Here is a 24,127-nt window from a genome sequence, read left to right on the forward strand (position 1 = left end):
GTCACTCGATTCGGCCATCTTGAAAACAAGATGCGCAGAGGCCTCTGGAACCTTATTAGTGGCCAGGTCAGGCAGGTGATGTCAGTGACCCCCTCTGACCAAACCCTCTTTTAGGGTTATTTAGGGACTCGCTTGCAGGTGTGTCCCCAGATTCGGCATGCAAGACTCCACGAGGACTCCTCTGGATCGTCCACTTCTGCTTCTGGCCCCCAGAACTGCAACTAGACACTTGAGCAGACAACAGGACTGCAACTCCAGAGACGACCTTGCTTGCAACATTGTTTCCCCAGCTCCTTCCAGCAACTGCAACATTTCCCCAGCTGTGCATCCTCTAGGGCAGTGTTCCCCAAACCCCGGCCCGCGGACCGGTGCCGGTCCGTGGATCAATCGGCACCGGGCCGCCCCACTGTGGCGGGCGGTAAATGTTTGATAATTTTTCCGTGGCCCGCTTGTCACACAATGGGACAAGCGGGCCACGGAAAAATTATCAAACATTTACCGGTCCGCGGCGATAAAAAGGTTGGACAACACTGCTCTAGGGTCAGCAAGACTTCAGCTGCAGCGAGAAAGAATCTCCCTTGGAATGAAGCAGTCACTCCCCTGCATCTGTAGGCACCTACAGCAACGACTTTTGGATACATGGGTCTGTTCTCCTCTGGAACTATGTGGATCCTGCATCAGATGTGGTGGTCTGGAGTGGTCCCCCTGGTCCTCTCTGTCTGCTATCCAACTTGGGAGACGGTGAACCATTGCCTCTCCTTGCAGGATAGCACCTGTGTGCACCACAACTTTGGCAGCAACCAAGGCTTGTTGTCTCCTGCTCCGAGAGATCTTCAGGCTCCGAGCAGCACTTCATCCTTGCAAAGACAGTCTCTCTTCTGCTGCTCCAGCGACGTGGGACTCCTCCCCAGGTGTGCTGATTGGGCCTCACTGCCACTTACTGTGCCTGCTGCCAGTGGGTTACCTGTGAGGGCTTTGGCTGCTTCTGCTGGTTCTCCCGACTGCTGAGGGTCAGCCCAGACTCCTCTCCAAGGGTCAAGTCCCCTGGACCTTGCTGCTCCTCTTCAGCCTTGCAGCTCTTCTTTTGCCTTCTCTTGCATTTGCCAATGTTTGATGGAGGTTTTCCTAACCACTGACCATCTACGACCGAGCCGCAGACATGGGACATCATCTGCACCGTTTGCAGCTCCTGGACTCCACAGCTGATCTTAGTTCGCCGTTGATCCGGATCTTCATCCACATAAAGGTGGGTAGTGGCTCCTGCCCCGACTGAAAACTCAACCGTAGACGGGACTCTGACCCCTTGTTTTGCAGATCCTCTTTGGAGGAAAGTACCCTCTTTTTGGTATGGTTACCCCCACTTTTTGCCTGATGTCAGTGTGTTTTGACTGTGTTTACTGGGATCCTGCTAACCAGGACCCCAGTAACTGTGCTCTCTCCCTCTGGATTTGGTTGTCCCTAACTTTTTACACCCCATAATTGGCATACTGATGCCCCCATATAAGTTCCTAGCATAGGGTACCTAGGTAGCCTGGGCACTGGGGCACCACGGGTTCCCCATGGGTTGCAGCATGTATTATGCCACCCATGGGAGCCCATGCAAAGTGTGTCTGCAGGCCTGCCATTGCAGCCTGCTTGAAAGGGTGCATGCACCCTTTTTACTACAGGTCACTGCACCAGGTCACTGTGCGTTACTCCTATGGAAGGCCCTCCTAGCCCACAGGGCAGGGTGCAAGTACCTGTGTGAGGGCACCCCGGCATGAGCAGAGGTGTCCCCACCAACACCAGCTCCATTTTCATGGACTTTGTGATTGCGGGGAAGCCATTTTACCTGTGTACTGGACATAGGTCACTATCCATGTCCAGCTACATAATGGTAACTCCGTACCTGGCATGTTTGGTATCAAACATGTCGGAATCATACCCCAATACTTTTGCAGTATTGGTTGTATGATTCCATGCACTCTGGGGGCTCCTTAGAGGACCCCTAGCTTTGCTTCTACCAGTTTACAGGGTTTTCCCAGGCAGCCCGCGCTGCTGCCATCCTTCAGACAGGTTTCTGCTCTCCTGTTGCTTGACCAGCTCAAGCCCAGAAAGGCAGAATAAGGGATTTCCTTTAGGAGGGAGGCAACACCCTCTTAATTTGGAAATAGGTGTTACATGGCTTGGGAGGGATGGCCTCCCAAGCCACTTGTATGCTTTGAAGGGCACATTTGGTGCCCTCCTTGCATAAATCAGTCTGCACCGGTTCAGGAACCTCCAGTCCCTGCGTTGGCGCGAATCTAGACAAAGGAAAGGGGAATAAGCACTCCCTTGTCCATCACCATCCCAGGGGTGGTGCCCAGAGCTCCTCCAGGTGGCCACTTCATTCTGCCATCTTGAATCCAAGGTGGGCAGAGGCCTCTGGGAGCATATGAGTGGCCAGGTCAGGCAGGTGATGTCACAGCACCCTCCTGATAGGTAGTCACCCTGCTAGGTGACCAATCCCCCATTTAGGGCTGTATAGGGTCCCCCTCTTGGGTAGGTCTTCAGATTTGACATGCAAGATTCCAACAGGACTCATCTGCAAAGTTTACTTCAACTTCTGGCCACTGGAACCACAACTGGACTTCACAGGAACCTACAATCTGCAACTCCAGCGACAACTTCGCTCTGCAACATTGTTTCTCCAACTCCTTCCAGCAACTGCAATATTTCCCTGGCTGTGCATCTTCTGAGGGCAGCAAGTCTTCAGTCTGCACCAAGAAGCAAGAAGGAATCTCCCTTGTGATGAATGAGTCACTCCCCTGCATCCGCAGGCACCAACTGCACCAACGGTCGGCTGCATGGGTTCTCTCTCCTGTAACTCTGCGTGGATCCTGCAACACAGGTCGTGGTCTTGAGTGGTTCCCTTGGTCTCCTCTACCAGCTGTCCAACTTTGGAGGTGGTGAGTGTTTGCCTCTCCTTGCAGGAAAGTACTCCTATGCACTGCAACTCTTGCAGCTACCAAGGCTTGTTGGCTCTTCTGCCGAGGGATCTTCAGGCTCCGTGTAGCCCTGGCCTCCAGAAGTCTTCCCTGCAACTCGTTGTCTCCTGCCTGCTGCTCCAGCGACATCGAACTCCTTTCCAGGTGTGCTGAGTGGGCCTCACTGCGACTCCTGTACCTGCTGCCTTTGAGTTGCCTGTGAGGGCTACATCCAGGACTTTTCACGCTCCTGACTGCAGGGGGACCTCTGGGACGCCCCTCCATGGGTTGAGTCCCCTTCGACCTTCCTGGTCCCCGCCAGCTCTGCAAATCTTCTGCAGCAACTCTTGCCTTTGCCAAGGCTTGTTGGTGGTTTTTCCGCACCACTGATGGACTACAACTCTTCTGCCGTTCTGGGACATCAACTGCATCACTCCTGGAACTCTTCCTCTGCTTCTGTCTTGCATAGCCAACTCCTGGTCTTCACCGTCAACCTGGTCATGCATCTCTGGTAGGGTGGGTAGTGGCTCCTGCCCCAAATGGACACTCCAACTGGAGCTGGACTTTGTCCCCATCATTTGTAGGTCCTCTTCTGTCTGGAGACATCTTGTTTCTTGCAGTCTTGCTTGGTTCTTACACAGTCCTTTCACAAAATTTCTCTGTGGGTTTGGGAAAAACCAGATACTTACCTCTTCTCTACTTGTCGTTGGGGGGCACTCTGGCACTTAACTTTTGGGGTTCCTAGTTCCTCCAACTCCCCTCTACAGATTCCACTTACACGGATGGGGTTCCATCATTCGCATTCCATTTTTTTAGTACACGGTTTGGGCTCCCCCAAGGGTCACTATTGTCTACAGTTATTTCACTGTTTTCTATTGCTTTCCATGCCCATTCCTGACCACTAAGGTGCACATAATAGTGTGTTTACTCACCTGCTAGTAGAGTGTTGCCTATCTAGTATTCTAGTATTTGTGTCACTAAAATAAAGTACCTTCAGCTTTGTAACAATGTGTGTTGTTCTTTCATGTGTGTAAGGGCTGTGTGGCCATAAGTGGTATTGCATGAGCTTTGCATGTCTCCTAGATAAGCCTTGGATGCTCATCCACAGCTACCACTAGAGAGCCTGGTTTCCTAGACACTGACTAGACCTCACTAATAGGGGATACCTAGATCTGGTATAGGGTGATAACACCACAGGTGCTCACCACACAACAGGCCTGCTTCCTACACTCTTCTTCCAGAATCCACCTTTGGGTTCCTCTGGTCTGGTCCTGTTCTTGCACAATTCATTTTCTAAGTCCTCTTGTTAGTCCTTGGGAAGACCAGTAACTTACCTCTGCTCTCGTGGTTGCTGAGGGCCACTAAGGTACTCGTCTCTTGGGGTCCCGAGTTCCTCCAGCTCCCCTCTAACTACTCCACATCCTTGGGTGGGGGACTTCACTTCGCATTCCACTATTTTAGTATATGGTTTGCCACCCCCTCCCACCAGGGCATTAGCTATTTTCTACAATTCTTGGCATTGCTTGTTTTTTCCTATGCTAATTCCTAAGTATTATTTTGTGTATATATAAAGTGTGTACTGACCTCCGGTTGGGGCGGACTGCCTACGAGTTATCCAGTTCAGTGTTACTATATTAAAGTACCTTTATTTTTGCAACACTGTGTGGTTCCTTTCAGGTGTGATAAGCTGCTGTGTGACTGCTGTGGTATTGCAAGTGCTTTGCACTCCTCCTAGATAAGTCTTGGCTGCTCATCCACAGCTACCTCTAGAAAGCCCTGGTTTCCTAGGCACTGTCTTCATTCACTAATGGGGGTTCCCTGGACTGGCATAAGGTGCCAACACCATAGGTGTCCACTGCACACCTGGCCAGCTAACTACAGTTGGGATGACCCGAACTACCGTTTAAAGCTCTCAAGGATGGGGTTTATTATGGATATGCTGTACGGTAGTCCCATCTCCACGACCATTCCAGAGGTAATGAGCCGGGTCCTCAGCAGGTGGCGCTAAGCACGAAGACACACAGGATGGTGGAGCCAAATCACCCAACACACTCCTCTAAGGTGGGGCACACGGCTGCGTGAAGTACTGGCCCTAGAGGGATTTTCACACTGGGATCCTATAGGTCTCACAGTGGAAGGCGATGTCTGGGAGGGAACTCATATGATGTCCTTTTAAAGGACATCATATCAAGCAGACATATGCGTTGAACAAAACACAGTTCCACAAATTCCTACAGCTGAGACATGCATTAAAGGCACACATTCCCAAAGGATACCCCTATACGTGAATTCAGTCTCACGGAGGCTAAGACGATGATGGGGGCACTGGGCGCAGGGGGGTATCGCAAATATATTGCTCCTTAGTACTGAATGCTTCTCCATTGCTACAAACCTTTTGCTACCGGTGAGAAACTTGGATTGGACTGACAGACGTCGAGGACTGGTGGGATGCGCTGATGGCACCCTGTGCTATTACAATTTCTGTCAGATTGTGCTTGGTACAAATATATTCCTTGCACTGCACATATCTAACCCCTACCAGACTACACCGGGCAGGGCTAAGACCTAACCCTCAGTGCAATAGTTGTCCCCACTCACCTGCCGATTTTTTCCACTTAGCTTGGTCTTGTCCCGTTATTACAGGACATTGGACGCAAATCCTGAACGAACTGTCCACGGTGTTGGATCTAGCCTTGGAGCTCTCTCCGCTGATGGTCCTCTTGGGAGTGATGGAGGGCATTGGATCACGGGCGCTGAGAAGCTAAGGGCACTACATTACTTTTCCTTCACTGTCAAGATGGAGGCAGGGGATGGGCTGGTGTGCCCAACTGGAATGGCCTGTGTATCTAGCGAGGAGCTGCCCAAAAAAGTACGATAAGGTTTGGTCCAAATGTCTTGGGACTGCACATCTACAAGTGTCAATGTTTATCTTGTCTGTGGGCTCTGGTGTGATGGGGCTAACTGCTGACTCTTGGCAGGACAACGCTGGACTTCAATGGACATATGAAATTTTGTAACACTAGGAGTTGCTTTTAATCTGCACGGTGATACGTTATTATGCAAATAAAACAAAGTTGGTTATCAAAATAAAAAACGCCAAGGTTCTTATCACTAAGCCCATTTTCGAACAATTGTTACTGCCCGTTATAGTCAAATAGAAGAAATTCTGTCTTGGTGGGGAAGAGCTTCAGGTGTTGGACATCTAGGTCTGGATGAACTGCAGCATATCTCAAGATGAGAAGACTTTTTAATTGACTTTTATATTATCAGCCTGCTAATGATTGTTGATGCTATGATTGGTGATTAGAGCCCCCGGGGGGGGGGGGGGGCTACATGTAGCTTTAATAATGTATTTAGAAAATTAATGGTTCATCTTGCAAATCTAGATCACATAGTAATAGGCACTGTTACTCCTGACTTGATGTTACAGCTTTGTCATGAGTGCAGAATAACTAAATGTTCATAGAATTAGTTGTGTTGTTCAATACTGACAATACAATATTTCCTTCTTATTTGTACCATTCCTACTGTGAAAAAAGTTCCTGATTTGGTGCAACTACTTGCAAATCTATTTAACAACCACAAAATGAATACTTAAACACTGTTAACAACTGTATTACCATCCCTTCAATGGCCGACATCACCTTAGTGACACTCAATAAAATCCAGATACATGTAAACAGCCTCATCCTGACATAAGCAAACATATTAATTTGGGATCTGCAAGATAAAAACATGGCATGTTGAGGACACATCAACAATACCTCTCATCACTGGCAGACTGTCTATTCTTTGCATTTAATTTGCATAGGAAAAAGGTTTTTACACTTGAAGTCTGCATTGACTTGATACATGAAACACATATTTACTGAGAGAATAGAATACCTGTCACCGATGCTTGAACATCCTTTAACAGCATTCACTAGAAGCAATACTAGTTGGGAGTAGGACTTTCGAATCTCTTGGTGCAGCTCAACACCACAGCCTTCCAAATGTCCAAAATAGCTGCAAAAGATATACACCATTAGAAGAGAATACAGGATTTGACTGACGAATGGAACATTAAACAACTATGCCACTAACAATGACATGAGAAGTAAAGGAGATTGGAAAATATGCACAACTCCTTTATATATTTTATGCCTTTGACAGATTGATCAATCAACGTAGGAACATATTTTCAATCAAAGTCTCCCCCTTTCTTATTTTAATACATTGATGCCCCTTATGGAAGCCTCAATAAACAAACAAATCTGCTTCCTTTACATCCCTTGATTATGGTCTGGCACACAAAAAATGTCCTGGAAAATTAACTAACTCATCCATTGCTTGGACCCAAATATTACTACAATCATTGAAAAACACAATAAATAGTAATCTAGGACATACTATGCTATGCTTCTGACCACATGTTTGAATCACCCCATTCAATGACATCCCTAAAATAAAATAAAACAAGGACCCTCGTTACAAGTAGTGCACTATCTGGGTCATAATTCCCCCAATGGAACTCCTGAAAGAGATGAGATAGACAATTTCATGACAAGACCGGAGGCTAGCATTATACATTAACTCTTTGGATAGGTATTATAAGAGTTAATGCATGTTATGTTATGTTGGTTTGTATAGCACACTAATCACCTAATATGGTATCTAGGTTCTTAGGCAGGTGTGTAGGTATGTCCTGAGGTGCTTATTCAAAAAGCCAGGTCTTCAGCTTCTTGTAGAACTCTAAGTGAGGAGGAGACTCTTATGCATTGAGGGAGGTCGTTCCATGTCTTGGTGAGATCTAAGAGAATGAGAGACCTCAAGCTTTGCTTTTGCAGATGCAGGATTGTGTGCAAGTGAGAGTGGGTCAGAGTGTAGGTGTCTGGTGGCTTGGTTAAAGTGTATGCAGCTATTCAGGTAATCTGGTTTTGTGTTATGCAGGGCTTTTAATGTGTGTGTCAGAAGTTTGAATTGGCTGCACTTGTGAATGAAGAGCCAGTGAAGCTTTCTGAGGTGAGGTGTGATGTGGGCTTGCAGTAGGAGGTCAAGTATGAGTCTAGCAGCGGTGTCCTGGATGGCCTTAGACCTGTGTAGGAGTTGTTTGGAGATTCCAGCATAGAGAGTGTTGTCGCAGTCGTCCTGCTGGTGATGAGCGCTTGCATGACGATTCGTCTGGTGCTCTGTGGCAACCATTTGAAGATCTTTTGCAGCATGCGTAGCATGGGGTAGAAGGAGGTGCTCACTGCACTGACTTCAGTTGTCATGTTGAGCTTGTCATCTAGAATGATCCCTAGATTTCTTGCACAGTCTGTGGGTGTTGATTCTAGCTCTGATGGCCACCAGTTGAAGTCCCAGGGTGAAATCTTGATGCCAAATAGCAGTTCTTCCATCTTGTCAAAGTTGAGCTTCAAGTAGATGGTTAGCATCCAGTCTGCTACCATGGTCATGCATTTAGTGAAGTTGATTCTGGTGGTGGTTGTCTGGTCCTCAGGGAGAGCAGTTGGGTGTCATTGGCATATGAGATTAAATTGATGTGTTGTGATTGGATGATGTCGATGGGCAGTGTCAGGTATATGTTGAAAAAGGTGGGGCTGAGAGACGATCCATGTGGGACACTGCATATCAGTTTCTTGGTCTGTGAAAGGTGGTAGCCTGACTTTGGGTTCTTCCTGTGAGGAAGGAACAGATCCATTTGAGAGCGGATCCTTGTATGTCAATTTCATGGAGTCATCCGATGAGAGTGCTGTGGGAGACAGTGTTGAAGGCTACAGAGAGGTCATGCAAGATGAGGGCCGATGTTTTTCCTCAGTCCAGCATGATTCATATGTCACTGATGGCTGCGGTGAGTGCTGTTTCAGTGCAGTGGTTCCTTCTGAATCCTGACTGAGTGTTGTCTAGAAGAACGTGAAGTTTGTGATAGGTTGTGAGTTGCTTGCCTTCTCAATCACTTTGGCTGACTAAGGGAGCAGAGAAGTTGCCCATTTGATTCGGGTGTTGATTTCTGCAAGTTTCCATTCATCCAGGAAAGTGGCGGACATGATAGGTGTTGATGATGTGGGTCAGGGTGGTGCTGACTGGTTGTGTTCCCAGTTTGTAGATGAGGTGGGGACGTAGTTCTATTGAGGCCCCCGAGTGGATGGTCCGCATGATTGCCACTGTCTTGTTTCTGGTGAGGGTTGTCCATTCAGTCAAGTGGCCGTCTTGGTTAGTGGTGGGTAGGTTAGCAATAAGTTGTCTGTGGTTGGGCTGATGTGCAAGGTTGCTGTAGATCAGTGGTTCCTAACCTGTGGTCCGGGGACCCCTGAGGGTATGCTTAGCCTCCTCAGGGGGTCCGCAACTGCTTAGAAAATTAAATAAGATTAACAGATTAGGTCCCCAGCTTTCAGTAAAGACTCATGGAGGGTCCCCGGATTCCAATAATGATTCAGTAAGGGGCACCTGGGATCCAGTAATGATAACGTTGGGGTCGACAGAAGTCAAAAGGTTGGGAACCATTGCTGTAGATGTTTGCGATTTTGCTGTGGAAGAAGTTGGATAGGTTATCGCAAAGTTATTGAAAGGTGGCTGGCGGTGTGTTGATTTGGAAGTAGATGAAGGAGTGGTCAGACCATGTGAGCGGCAGTGTGCTGGAGTTGTATTTGATGCTGTCCCTTTTGGTGAAGATGGGGTCCAGTGTGTGTCGAGGAGTGCTGTGAAGAAGGGGTCATTTTGGTCTTCCAGGTGAAAGTTGAGGTCACAAGGAAAACATAGGCTCTGGAGTTGATGGTGAGTGCAGCAATGAAGTAGGTGATGAGGTTCGTAAAGATGGTTCGTGGCCTGGATGGTTGGAAGGTGCAGGTTCCGTTCGGGGTGAAGTTTTCAGAGAAATGCAGCTTGAAGTGCAGGTGTGCCATGAATGGCATGACGTTGTCTGTGGATGTTGTGCATTTGATGGATTCCTTGTAGATGATAGCGGAGACTCCTGGCTTGTGAAGGTGGCCCTGTCTAGCAATCCTGAAGCCCACTGGGAGTACCGTTGCTATGCTGCGAGCCAATGAGGGGTTGAGCCAGGTTTTTGTTATGAAGAGGATGTTGGGGGTATCCCTGCTCAGCACTTCCCATCTTTTGGTTGTGTGTTTGCTGATTAATCATGTGATGAAAAGCATGCATGCGAGTGGGTGTTGATGTGCGAGTTTACTGCAACATGTGGTGTAGGGTGGGATTGAGGGTTGCCGGTGCTTGTGTCATGTGTGTTTTGGGAGGGGTTGTCTCGGTGTTGTTAGTATTTGCGTAGAGGTGTGGGTGAGTGGCTGCAGGATAACTGGCAATAGGTGCAGGTGAAAGCTCCTACTGTGGTGTGAGGCGCAATACGGGAGCAGCTGGGGGATAGGCGTCCGGGGTCTAGCGACCTAAGGAGTGCTGCTGAGTATCACTGGGCGGTGATCAGAACAGGGTTCCTTGATCCAGCAATGCATAATACTAGCCTCCTTGTAAAATCTAGATTCTCTCTTCATACAGATTCTCTCTTTAATTGCCATTCCCTTGCAGTTACGAGATTTGCACCATTTTATCCCCAAATACTGAACTCGCTTTCCCCAATCACATTTTAGTTGGCTATATGTGGTGAAATGGAAACAAGAAAATTCCTGATATACTTGTTTTCCTGCAAAACTTGCAGTCCTGGTTCTCTTCACTGCTTAATGTGGGGACCATGGTATCTGAAGGCCACAAAACATTTCATGCACCTTAGGCCAACTTCAAAGCACAAAAAGTGACATCAGGGAGTTTGTGATTCATGTCCCTGGCATGTAAATCACACTCAAAATTTACAATGGCAGCAACATTACTTTCATTGTGCTTCTGCTCCTCAGAGTAACTGAGGCCACCTGCATTTACCTGGATTCCTTAGGCCGAAAAAGAAGGCTTCCAAATCACTTTACACACCCAAACTACAAAGAGAGCAGGCAGCAACAATTGACCTGGTGGGAACCTGGTAGTTTCACCCACTCTTCCACAACACACCCCTGTTTGTTTTTAGAGCAGCAGTATACAATGGCATGCCTCTCTGATGCAAGTGCTCCTGAAGCAGATGCGAGCAGCACAAGCTGTTCATGCCATCCCAAACTTTTCCTCAAACAATGGGAAGGGTGGGGGGAAGATTGAGGGGGTATCCCTCTGCCTAGGCTTACTGTAAACACTAGGTATCCCTCTGCCTAGGGCTACTGTAAACACTAATGAAATGCATATTTCAAACATACATATACCCAGCTAATTCCCCATGAGCACTCAAGTATATTAATGTTAGTCTTTTACATTGTTATATTGTGATGGAAATTACAATTTATTGGTTTTAACCCGTACAGGTCAATACACTGAAGGCAAGCTGCAAGTCAGAGATCTTTGGTTCTAAATTGTCATAATCCATGAAAATGGTGACTGAAAGAAGCGATAATGCCCCTATAGCTGCAGCTATGACTTATTCTTAGTAGAACACATGAGGACTGAAGGACAAGTTACTTACCTTCCCTAATGCCTTATCTGGTAGAGACTCAGACTAGCTGCAGATTCCTTATCTTAGAATTCTCACCAGGCGTCAGACTGGATCCGGAAATTTTTCCTCAGCAGTACCTCTGCGTGTTGGTAGAGGGCATCAAGCGACTCCACAGTGTCGTTGTTCCCGGACATGACATCAGCGGAACCCATATATTCCCTCCTCCAACACGCTAATGTCAGTTTCTTCGGTGACTTGAAGCCACAGAACGTGGAGCCACAGAGAAACTGGCAATGAAATAAAAAAACTGTGTAATAGTGTATATGCCAACCAGAAATGAAAAGCTATGGTTTGAGACGAAGCAGAACTACAAAACACCCAAAACCACCCTAAGCGAGACTGAAGAGTACACAGTTTGTATGCGGGGAGGATGGGTGGGTCGATAAGGAATCTGCGGATAGTCTCTGTCTCTACCAGATAAGGTGTTACAGAAGGTAAGTAACTTGTTGATCTGATAGAGACAACTAGTCGCAGATTCCTTATCCTAGAATTAGATATCCAAGCAATCCCAAACCCCTGGGAGAGGGACGTGAACGGACCACACAAGTCTCGCAAAGAACAACCCAGTAACACAGAGGAATAACCAGGCTTGAGACACAGTGGGCGTGAGAAAGACAAAAGTGAGTCATACGAGAAAATGAACTGCATATCCACCGGGGAAAAGCTAAGTCTTGGCTGGTAAGGTAAAGCCCCAACCGAGGCTAGGCAGCAACCACCCCCATGGGGGGGGGGTGAAAACCACAGGATGATGAAATGGAACCCTGGTACAGGGCACCAGAAAGGATACACACACAACATGAAACGTGTAAAAGAGTCAAGGTAGAAAGATGGGCATAACCGTGACATACGGTAATCTCACAGAATGAGAGAGTACTCCAGTTAGAGAAGCAAATGAAGAAACTGAAAGAATACAGATAGACTGGATGGTAGGCTCAGAAGGAGCAGGGAAACAGCTCCAGGCCCAAATGGGACAACAGAATAGGAAAGACCAGCAAGGCCTTGTGCAAGTGCAGCGATATACACCAGGTAGACTGTGATAGAAGGGTAAAAATAGAGTGTTCTGAAGCACAGCTAGAATGACAAGGGAAATGGAGCAGACGTTCCTGTGTGAACTCAGAGCAAAACTGAATGCCAGAAAGCACTCTGACAGGGGAACTGGAGGCATAATTATCAACCGACTACCAAGGCAGCCAAAGAGCAGTGCAAGAAAAAGCACAGATAATAATGGAAGGAACCTGCTAATATTTAAGAGTGTTGGCAAGATTTGAATCCCCATAGAGGGGTAGCCTGCTGAACCAATAGCAGTGGACCTAGCCACCAAGCTAGAGCTCCTTGAAACCACAAGAAAGTTAATCATGGCACCCAGTGTGGAATATGAGGGTAGGATGAACATGGGATCAGATACTTGTGAAGAGACAAAAGTCTGAAAGGAGTGAGGGTCAGTGACCAGGACCCAAAGGACGTTAAAAGATGTGGAAAGACAACCATGTCCCATGCCAAGGAAGGTGGCAACAACACCAGCTGTAAGAGAAAAAACACAGAACCATCCTGGAGGCAGAAGGATAGAGTGTCCAGGAGGGATCCGACACCATCAATATTAAGTAGCAATGACCAAGTAAATAAGAAACCCTAGGGAAGGAACCCTAGAGGTATGCCCAGACCACACTATTTGTTGGCAGCAAAATACCAAAACAATGGAAACAACACCGACAACAGGAAAAAAGATATCACACCCTCCCTACCCCCCAGGCCATCACCAGGAACAAGGATGGTGAGATACAAAAAGGGCACCAAGAAAGTAGTAAAATCTTGCAGAAGCCAGTATTGGAAGTAGCACCATACCCCTCCTAAGGAAGTGGGGGGAAGGGGCACAGTAGAAAGTGGAGACAGAAATAAAATCCAAGAATAAAGGATACCGCTGTGAAGGCCAAAAAGAGGAACCGCACTGCCTCAAGATGAGGGTGTACAATGAAAGAATCCACAACATCCTGTGGAAAAGAAAGCAAGAACCCGTGAAAAACAGCTCGGGGAGGATCCAGCTCAGGAATAAGTAAAAAGGAGCTGGCAAGAAAATATTTTGAAATAGAGGAAAGAACCACCTAGTGAAGTGTACAGTATCAGTGCAGTACTACAGAAGAATAACTTTTTTTTATTTTTTATTTTTATTTTAGGGAAGCATGGAACCCCTGTGACGGGGAAGCCAGTGCCTTTAAAGGTAGAAGGCACAATCATTGAGCCAGGGTGTTATGGCCCTGGAAGAAATGTGAGCAAAAGTGGGTAACGTAGAACCAAGCACACCCTAAAGTACAGGGAGTGGAACGAGCAACAATCACAAATATGAGCCAGTAGCAGAGAAAAAGCAGTCAAATTAAGAAACCTTTGGGAGAATGAGAAAATAAACCGTCCTAGAAGATAGCTAGGAAGGAACACCAGGTGAAAGACCCTACCAAAAGTAGGCAAGAATTAGCTTCCAGAGGAGTACACCAGTATACGTCCACATGGTGAACAAAACAAGAGAAATGCATAAAATAGCACTGCCAAAAGCTCAATGAGCGAATGTCCAACCCAATCTCTTAGCAACAGAGACGAAAGGGAAAATGCCTAGGGTAAACCAAATGAAAGGCAATGTTGGCAGAATGTACAACAGAAAGAAAACCACGATCCGTGGTGCAAAAAGACCAAACGGATGCAGAAGATCCACCAGATATCTGGCTAAACAATAAGAGGGCACTCTGCCCGCCTCAGAAGTAGAGACACTACCAATCACAACAAGGTGCCATTGAATGTAAGCAAAAGGGAGAGTTGAAACTCTCTAAGAAAACATAGTGATAAATATGGTGGAACCATTCTGATACGGTTGTGGAATCAATCCCCTGTACAGTGGGGGCTGCTTCAGCCAAGGCACTAGATACGCCCCGGAGCCACTGCTCTGCTGATAGTAGCAGCAGCATAGAAATAGCGCAGTGCGCACCAAAGGAAGCGCAAAAAGCTCCAACCTGGAGTACAAAAGTGCTATCAAGAAAACAAGTCTGAAGTGACCCAACTAACGTAACAAACACTAGAACCACCAGAGAGACAGGGTGCGCATGTAACAGGACCCACACCGGAGAGGAATGTGACAGTTCACATATAGTCGCAACAGAAGAGCACGTGTGCTAGAAGAGGAAGTACATTAGTCCCCACCATGGGAATCACCGAAATGACGAAAGGCAGAATTTGCATGTGCCCCGAAAAGCGACTTACCATCAAATGGCATATCAAGTAGAGCATCTCGCGCTGGAGAGGAGAAGTGGGAAGCCGCCAACCAAGCCGTGCGACATTTCGCAGCAGAAGCAGCCATGATCTGTCCAATGGAATCGGTAGAATCCATACCGGATCGAACTGCAAGTCTAGCAGCCTTTTGAACATCTCTGATCAAAGACGTCAGAGCAGGGCGAACATCGTCAGAAAGCGGTGGTAGTAAACATTCCACAGACTCCCAAAGAGCATGGGAAGAATGGGCCAACACACACAGTGTTGGTGGAACAAAGAGCGGCACTAGAAGAGGCGAAAATATGCCTGCTGGCAGCATCCACCTGCCTAGAATCCCTGTGAAGCGGAGTACGAGGAACCTGCTTCAGAGCAGGAAAGCCTAAAGCAGTTTGAGTAACAAACCCCGACGAGTAGGGTAGTGGCGAAGGCACAAGGAGTCTTTCTGTGCCGGCTGATGCCTGTGTGAAATAGAATGATCCACAGAAGAACCAGTGACAGGCTGATTCGAGACACCTAGAAGTATGTCATAGGGAGCCGTGCAAAAAAGCAGAATTGGTTCGGTTTCTGATTGAACCATATCAAAAGATAACAACGGATAACGCAGACAATTTCAATACAGGAAGACGCAAAGTCAAAACATCAGCCACCCGCCTCACAACATCAGCAAATGAAGTGCTGGCCACTGTCGCCAAACCCAGGGGACGAGACCAAGCTAGACGTTGGGGAGGAGTCTAGACCACTAGCAGTTCCCAAATCAAGCACCCAATCAAAGGATGAACCCCATAAGGGGAGTATGAGGATGTGCAAGAGACTCAGTAAGGCGACCCAGCACAGGCGCCTAATGTAAATTCCCTAGCGCCACTCCTGGTGTTAGTGGCGATGTTGATCAACGTCAAGTGAGGGAAGCTCCCTCGGAAGCAGCATCATCTGACTCAGGAGATATCAGGATAGGGTTGTCGAGCGGAGTCGATGGGCGTCGGGACAAGAGAATCAGGCGAAGGAGACGGAGGTCACACAAGGCTGTGCACCGACGCCAATCTGACTCCGGAGTCGGATTCGAGAGTGTGAGCAGGCACCGAGGTGGAAACCTCCAGCGAATATCCTGCCAAAACACTCACCACCTCCATAGGGCCCGAAGGTGCTCCAGAGGGAGGGGACGGACCAAAGATATACTGGAGAGATGTATAATAACTTCGCATTTGGTCCATAGTTGCCCCGACGCCGGGATACGGCGGTAGGGGGTCAACATGGATGCGGACTCCACAGGAGGAGAACGCTGAGGTGGAGACACTGAAGAGAGCACACGTGCCTGGGAAGACTTAATTGGAGACGCTAAGGATCCAACCGAGGTCGATGGAACCATCCAAAAACGACTCCTGGAGTGTACCGAGGACTGGGAAGACAAAGACGGACTGCGACGCCCGCATGAAGTGGATTTGTCCGCACGCGCCACAAGGAGCTTCATGTGACACTCCCGAAAAGTCTTTGGCGTCAAACGATGGCAAGTGTCGCAGTCGTCGGTGTCATGATGAGACCCCAGACACCACAAAGACTGAAGGACGATTCATGGCCGACATCTGCCGGGAACAGGATCCACAGGGCTTGAACCCAGAAGGCATATACACTTCAACGTATGTAGAAATAGCAATACTAAATACCCGATGTCGGTTAGAAAAGGCCAAAAGGGCCCAAGGTACTCAAGGCACTGGATCTGCGTTGCTGCGTGGAAAAGAAGAAACTGACGTCAGCGCGTCAGAGGAGGGAACATATGGACTCTGATGACATCATTCCGAGGACGACGTCGCTGCAGAGTCGCTCGACGCCCTCTACCGACGCACCAAGGTAGTACTGAGGAAACATTTCCAGATCCACTCTGATGCCTGGTGAGAATTCTAAGATAAGGAATCTGCGGCTAGGTGTCTCTATCAGATGAAGAAAGCAGAGTGTCATAAACATGAGAGTATTCTGTGTTTTTAAGGGAATATGAATAACCTAGATCTACTCATCAAAATAAAGTTTACAAAGGCAGTTCTGTTTCTTATGAACTGACAAAGATTTCTTATAGTGTATAAATTTATTTCAGAAACACTGGCCACCAGAATTCTAAAACTACAAACTCCAACAGCATGTGTCACATCCTGAACATGTTAAATAAAACTGCATGGTTTCGGGGCACACATTCATTGATCATGGCCACTTTCATTCTCTGTTTTCCTCCACTTTGTCATAGTTACAACACAAACACAAAGATTACTTTATGAAGCTGGCTCTGTATATACTATATCAAAATGAGATAAAGTCTGCACAGAGTCCAGGGGTTCCCCAGAGGCTTAACAGAGGCTAAAGTAGATAATACTAATGCTCTCTTTTGTGGTAGCGTGGTTGAGCAGTTAAGCTTATCCGAGGGTGGTGCAAAGCATTTGTTGTACACACACAGTAAAGAAATGAAGCACACACTCAATGACTAACTCCAGGCCAATGTAATTATATTGGAGAAATATATTTTGTTACTTTATTTTTGTTGCAGATAAGTACATTTGCAAGTAAGTATCCAGCATATTTAGCAAAGACATTTTGTTTAGATTTCGCAAATAAAACGGTTTACATGCAATGTAACACTTTTCACTTTTAAAAGCTGCAATTTTCATAACAGTCTGGGGGGTGTGGGGCTGGTAGCGCAGTTTATGCAGTAAGTCCTCAACTTACAGTTCTGGTCTCTGGGGGTTAGGCTGTCCACTAGTTGGGGTTCAGGATGACCCCAAACTTACACCACCAGCAACACGGGCTGGCCGAGTGCAGAGGTCAAAGCTGATGTGAGATTTAGAATGGGATCCTATGGAAACAGGGGGCACTCGCAAAGAGATCTGCTGGCAGGAAAGTACCCATGTTTTGGAGGACAAACCTGGGGGTTTAGATGAGCACCAGGGAGGCCCCACGTCAGGACCAAACACACTCCCCCAGCAGCACCGGGGCGGCTGGGTGCAGGGTGCCAACACAGCATTGGGCTTCCAATGCTTTTCCATAGGGGGACCCCGGGGGACACAAAGATGCTGCAGGCTGGGTCCAGGGGGGCGGTTCTGGGAAACCACAGGCTGGATAAAGAGAAGGGCCACCTGCTGAACATTGCTGGACCAGTGGTTGGATTCCCCAAGGCCAGGGGGCTGCGGGTGCAGGGGTACCTTTAAGCATCTGGAATCTTCGTCCGGTTCTCTTGCGGTCTGGGGCGTCTTCTGGATTTAGGCTGCAAGCGTCGTCGTACTGTCCAGGAGGGGTCAAACCAGGGTGGACACAAGGTCAGAATCGGCTGAGGATCTGCTCTGGACTGGTGGACCACCTGGACTCGGGCTGTGGGCGTTGGGTGGAGAGTGGGCAGGACTCATGGATCCAGTGTGGTTCTGGCGTCCTTCTTGGAGTTTCTTGTGGTCAGGGCTGCTGTCCTCTGGAGTTCTTGGTCCTCTGATGGGCAGGCAGTCCTCTGGGGGTATGGAGAGGTCGCTGGTCCTGCAGGATGTGTCCCCTTTTTGGAGCAGGGCTTCAGAAGCTGCAGACAGGCCGGTAGGGCTGGGGCCGAGACATATGGTGTCTGGAGTCTTCTCTTCCTTGGTCGGCTTAGCAGTCCTTCTTCTTGCTTCTTTCTTCTCCTTGTTGAGGTCACCAGGAACCTGTTGAACTAGGTTCAGGGGTGCCCCTAAATACTAGCTGTAGGGGCATTACAGGGATCAGAGGGCAGTAGCCAATGGCTACTGTCCCTGAGGGTGGCTATACCCTTCCTGTGCCCACTCCCTTTGGGGAAGGGAGGCACATTCCTAACCCTATTGGTCCATTTCCCCCAAACCAAGATGGAGGATCCTGCAGGGAGGGTGGTCACTTCAGCTCTGGACACCTTATGGGTGGTTCTAGCTGGAGTGGTCACTCCTCCCTGTTTTTCCTACTTTTTTTTGCCAGACTTGCCACCAAAAGTGGGAGTTCATCGGGGTGGAGGGCAGGCATCTTCACTAGATGGAGTGCCTTTGTCGTAGTTTGGCTCTTGCCCTAGGCAAGACTACTGGTTTAAGGATGCCAGTACTTATGTTTGTAGGTGGCTATGCCAGTCCTACAACAAATCCCAACTGTCTTCCCAACCCTCCAGGCTCACAAGCAGCACCTCACCAGAAACCCAAACAGTAAAAGGTGATTTGTGGCAGCATTTACGCATTGACTCAAGAGTGTGACATCTCAGGGAGTGTTGTGGTTAAATGGAGATTACCCCTTTCTCACATGAACAACATGTCTCAATCAAACACAGGCAATGAAGAAGATGCAGTAAAGTTTAAATAGGGTGTATTTAGAAAAACTGCAATCTGCAATAAGTTGTATGGGCTGCAATGATTAGGACAATGAACAGTGCAAGAAACAGAATGGGAAAGACAATAGTCATTAATACAAAGATCCCCACCATCTTGTAATAAAATGAAATGACATGAGATGTGAAATATGTCCTAATACCCTAGAATTATGACCCTAACCTGTAACCTAAAAGAGAGCTAGGTATGTTAAACCTAATTGGCCAATGCCATGTCCATGAGACGAGCCCCCAACCCTTGTTACCTTGGAATGAGGTCTGTAGCTCAGACTCCGTAGGGAAATGAAGACTGGGTCAGCGCCAAGTGGACGTGCAGCATCCATAGCAGCGATGGCATCTGGTCGGAATCCCTCTGACTACCTGTTTAAGTGAGGAGTATTTATACAGATCTGCTTGGACCCCTGACATAGGTCTGTTCCCAAACAACAGATAACAAGAAATGCTTGGGAAGGTAATTTATATAAACAATTCCCTCGAAAGCGTGAAGAGGGAAAGTACCTAATGTGAACACCTTCAGTTTGTTTATCTTTCTTGCCTGATACGGACGCCTTAGCGCGGTGGCACTGATAAAGCCTAACTAAAAACAAGGCAGCCATCTTAAAAGATTTAATTAAATAAATGTGCTAAAACAGAGCAATCTAAGTAGGGTAAAAGTCACTAGGTGACGGGGCAGGAGTCTGCAAGCCAAAGGCTAAGCTAACTCCTGTATCCCATTAAAACAAACTAGGATTCAGTACACCCTAGTGCACTGTAACAGGAGACCAGGGCCTTTGAGGATCACCAATAAGTGGTATAGTTCCTGCGGGGGGGTATACACAGAGGAGCCTCACTGAGAGTACTTAATATGGCCACACTGCACTTACAATGTCGACGAATGGACTTAGTCAATATAGGGGCAAATTGCTCATGCAGCTATGCCCTCACTTGTGGTATAGTGCACCCTGTCTTAGGGCCGTAAGGCCTGCTAGAGGGGTGACTTACCTATGCCACAGGCAGTGGTTGGTGGGCATGGCACCCTGGGATGGACGCCATGTCAACTTTACCTTTTTCTCCCCACCAGCACACACAATCTGCAATGGCAGTGTGCACGTACTTGGTGAGGGGTCCCTTAGGGTGGCATAATACCCTAAGGGACCCTCCCTGGTCACAGAGCCCTTTGTGCCACTGGTGCCCTTTACAAGGGACTTAGCTGTGTGCCAAGGGTGTGCCAATTGTGGGAACCATGGTACAGTTTTAGGGAAAGAACGCTGGTGCTGAGGCCTGGTTGGCAGGATCCCAGCACACTCTGCATCAGCATCAATATCAGGCAAAAAGTAGGGGAGTAACCATGCCAAAAGGGGCACTTTCCAACAAAAACCCACTCTGCTTTCAAAGGCAGTACCTATTTTGTAATTATTTGCCTCCTTCAGCATATTACACAGCCACTTATCCCCTTAATACAAAAAAATGGTGCAACAGTAGACATTTTTTATTGCCTTTATGGCCTGCTACTGGATCTAAAACAATATTTTAAATTCTGTGTTTGCAAATGCATCTTGGTTTATAACTGTTCCTGCAAGAAAGACAATTAAGGCTCCAGTTGTAAGCTTTGCATTTACTCACTTATGAAGGACTCACTTTGTAAACTCTTTCTGACAGCTCAAAAGCTCAAGTAGGAACAGTATGCAAGGTGGCTGGAAGTAGTGAGGCTCTCCAAGAGACTGTAAACTCTGCCGTACCATGTTTAACATCCTCAGGATATTCTGAGCCTGTGCCTTTCGCAAAGAAAGTACCTGCAAGACACTTCAACAAAAACAACATGATGATGAAAAGCAATCAAATGAAATGGAAAAAGCTTGCATTATCTTCACTATATAACTTTGAGAGGGCACACTTACCTTAAGAACAAGTTACTTACCTTTTGTAATGCCTTATCTGGTAGGGACTATCTAACCGTAGATTTCTTACATTAGAATTATCCTCAGCCCTCAGACTGGATAGAGAACTATTTTAATGAGCAGTACCTCTGCGCACCAGTAGGTTGTGTTGTTCGTCTCCATGTGGATTCGCCACCATCATCTGCGCTGGAAGTGATGTGCGGGGTGAATTTAAGGGTACCATCCTTGCGCGTGGATGTCAGGTTTTTTTTGCGACTTTCCACGCCAGAACCCGGAGACACGAAAAAGAGACTTCCAGTGAGGAAAACTATGGCCCTGAAAGGGAACAATGCTGTCCCTAGAAAACCGGTCGCTGAGCTGGGAGGATAGGTGGGCCAGTAAGGAATATGCAGCTAGAGTCTCCTCCAGATAAGGACTACTGAAGGTCAGTACCTTGTTCATCCGATAGAGACTTCTAGCCCCAGATTTCTGAGCTTTGAATACTCAAGCAATACCATCCCCGAAGATGGGTCAGTGGACCAATATCACACGAGGAAGTCCTGCAGGACCAAATGGGCAAAAGGCCCATTTCGATGGACTTGAATGTCCAGGCAGTAGTGCTTTGTGAACGTGTGCAAAGAAGACCACATTGTTGCCTGAGAGATGTCCAGCAACAGAACTCCTCGTGCTAACACAGTGGTTGCAGTTTTAGCTCTGGTGGAGTAGGCACGCAAACCATCAGATGGTTGCTTCTCAGCCAATGCTTAGCAGATTTTAATACAGAGCACAATTCATCTGGAGATGGTTCATTTTTACGCGGCCTGTCCTTTCTTCACTCCAACATATCCCACAAACAGTTGGTTGTCCACCCGGAAATCTGGTGTGTCTTCAAGGATGAACTACAATGCAGGTTTTGGGTCCGGACTGTGAAGTTGCTCCTCTTTTTTTAGTGGGATGTGGCAGAGTCTAAAATATAGGCAAAGTGATGTATTGGCTTACAGAAAAGGAGTGACCACTTTCGGTAGAAAGGAAGCTCTTGTGTAAAGCACCATTTTGTCTGGGAAGATGTTCTGGTTCGAGCAGATGTTACAGCCACAAGAAAGGCAGTCTTGTTGGTAAGGAGCCTGAGTGGACAATTGTGCAATGGCTCAAAGGGTGCAAACATAAGAAAAGTAAGGATGAGATTAAGGTCCCACTGGGGCATAATGAAAGGGGAAGGTGGAAACAAATGCTACATCTGTCACTACTGCTGATCTGGCTGGGAAAGGGAGAGAGGTCTACTGCGGACCCAATCGCGGTTCGTTAGCCATCACTCCGAGATCTGGATCATGTCAAGGAGATTTCCTTGATACTGTGTCCATTGGAACTTAAAGTCCCACTGAAAAGCCTGCAAATGCCAGTGGGCATGTATCACAATCCGGATGCAGAAGGCCATTAGGTGCAGCAGCCTCAGTCAGTCTCACCAAAAATCCAGGCTAGAGGCTGAAACATCGGTATCATAGACTGATTATCCTGGACTCACTGTGTTCGGGAAGATAAGCACCAAACTGTACTGTGTCCATAACAGCTCCGATGAACAGGGAGTGTCTGAAAAGGAGTCAGATGAGACTTTGGCATGTTGATAGTAAACCCCAGAGAATGCAGGAGGTCCGCAATGCTCTGCAGGTGAGAAATAACAGCTTGGGGCGAGTCACCCTTCAACAGCCAGTCATCGCAATAAGGGAAGATTGGTAGCCATAATCTTTGCAGATGAGCTGCAAACACCACCATCACATTGATGAACACCAGAGGGACGGTGATAAGGTCAAAGAGAAGCACACTGAACTGAAATTGCTCGTGACCCACCATGAACAGAAGGTAAAGTCTTTGGGCTGGCAGACAGGGGATCTGAAAATACGCGTCCAGCAAGTCCAACGGTACCATCCAGTCTTCCAGGTCGAGGGTAGACAGCATTAACCTGAGCATCTTGAACTTCCCCTTCTTAAAGAAGAAATTGAGAGCGCACAGGTTTAGGATAAGACGCAGGCCTCTTCCCAACTTGGGCACCAGAAATTAGTAGGAATAGCAACCACAACCTACTTCTGGCATCAGCACCCTTGGTATGACGCCGTTGGCCAAGACAGCCTTTACTTTCTAGTGGAAAATGGCTAGGGGATCCTCCGTCATAAGTTGGGGGCATGGAGGAGAGGTAGTCACAAAGGGAATAGAAAAGCCCCTTCCGACGATCTGCAAAATCCACCTGACCAATGTCATGGACTGCCAGCGGGGCAGGTAATGGCGCATTCTGTCACCCGCTGGGTGCCCATGAAGGCAAGAGGGCAGATTAAGAGGCGCAGACAGATGTGGCTGTGGGTGGATGGTGGTCTGATCCGACCGCTGGAAGCCCAACCGATGGAGTCTGTGGGTACTGCATCCTTGGCTACGCAGAGGCTGTAGAGCATGCACGGTGCAGTGGCTGGGCAGGTAAGGGTGCGGCTGGAAGTCCCTTCCGTGGCTATTAAGGAAGCGAAAGGTGGATTGGGGGTTGGGGTGACAACAGAAAGGCCCAAGGACCTGGCCGTAGCCAGCTGTCCTTAAAGCACTCTAGCGCTTAATCCACCTTGTCTCCTAAGAGATGGGAGCCACCAAAGGGCTTGTCCATAAGTGACGCTTGGACATCCCCAAAAAAGCCAGTCGTACTCAACCAGGTATGCCTCGTAAGGCTACTGTCGATGAAAAGGCTCTGCCCAGTGAGTTGTTTGTGTCAAGTCCACACCAAATTATGAACTAAGCAACATCCCTTCCATCTGCACTAGCCTGGTAGAGTATGGCCCGGGCCTCCTCTGGGACCGTTGGCAGCACCTGGGGAACTGCATCCCAAAGAGCATGGGAAAAGCTGCACAATAGGCATGCAGTGTTCATAGACCGCAGTGCCAGGCTCGTGGAAGAGAACACCTTCCCTAATGTGTCCAGCCTCATGGAATCCTGATCCGGTAGTGTGGTTGGGAATGTGATAGGATTTATGTGGGAAGTAGAGGCTTGGACTACCAAGCACTCTGGAGTAGGATGCTGTGAGAGGAAGTTTGGGTCCCCCGGACTGGCACAGTGGCGGCGGGCAGTCGTCCTGTTCACAGGAGTCCCCGTGCTGGGCTTGGAACAGGTCCCAAGAAGGACATCTGTGAGTGCCTCATTAAAAGGGAGAAGCAGTTCTGATGGTGACACTCCCGGCTGAAGC

At 47.9% G+C, this 24,127-nt stretch overlaps 1 protein-coding gene across 2 annotated transcripts in view; it reads right to left on the reverse strand.

Moving 5' to 3' along the window:
- The window catches only part of ZZEF1 (zinc finger ZZ-type and EF-hand domain containing 1), a 1,404,152-nt gene that overhangs the window by 815,700 nt on the left and 564,325 nt on the right, over positions 1 to 24,127 (reverse strand). For both annotated transcript variants that reach the window (XM_069226690.1, XM_069226689.1), the window contains exons 30-31: positions 20,675 to 20,839; positions 6,831 to 6,950 (exon numbers count right to left, since the gene is read on the reverse strand). In XM_069226690.1, the coding sequence (XP_069082791.1) occupies positions 6,831 to 6,950; positions 20,675 to 20,839 (285 nt within the window). The remainder of the gene's footprint in view (positions 1 to 6,830; positions 6,951 to 20,674; positions 20,840 to 24,127) is intronic.

This window comes from Pleurodeles waltl, chromosome 3_2 (assembly GCF_031143425.1).
Source record: "Pleurodeles waltl isolate 20211129_DDA chromosome 3_2, aPleWal1.hap1.20221129, whole genome shotgun sequence".
Classification (NCBI taxonomy): Eukaryota; Metazoa; Chordata; class Amphibia; order Caudata; family Salamandridae; genus Pleurodeles; species Pleurodeles waltl.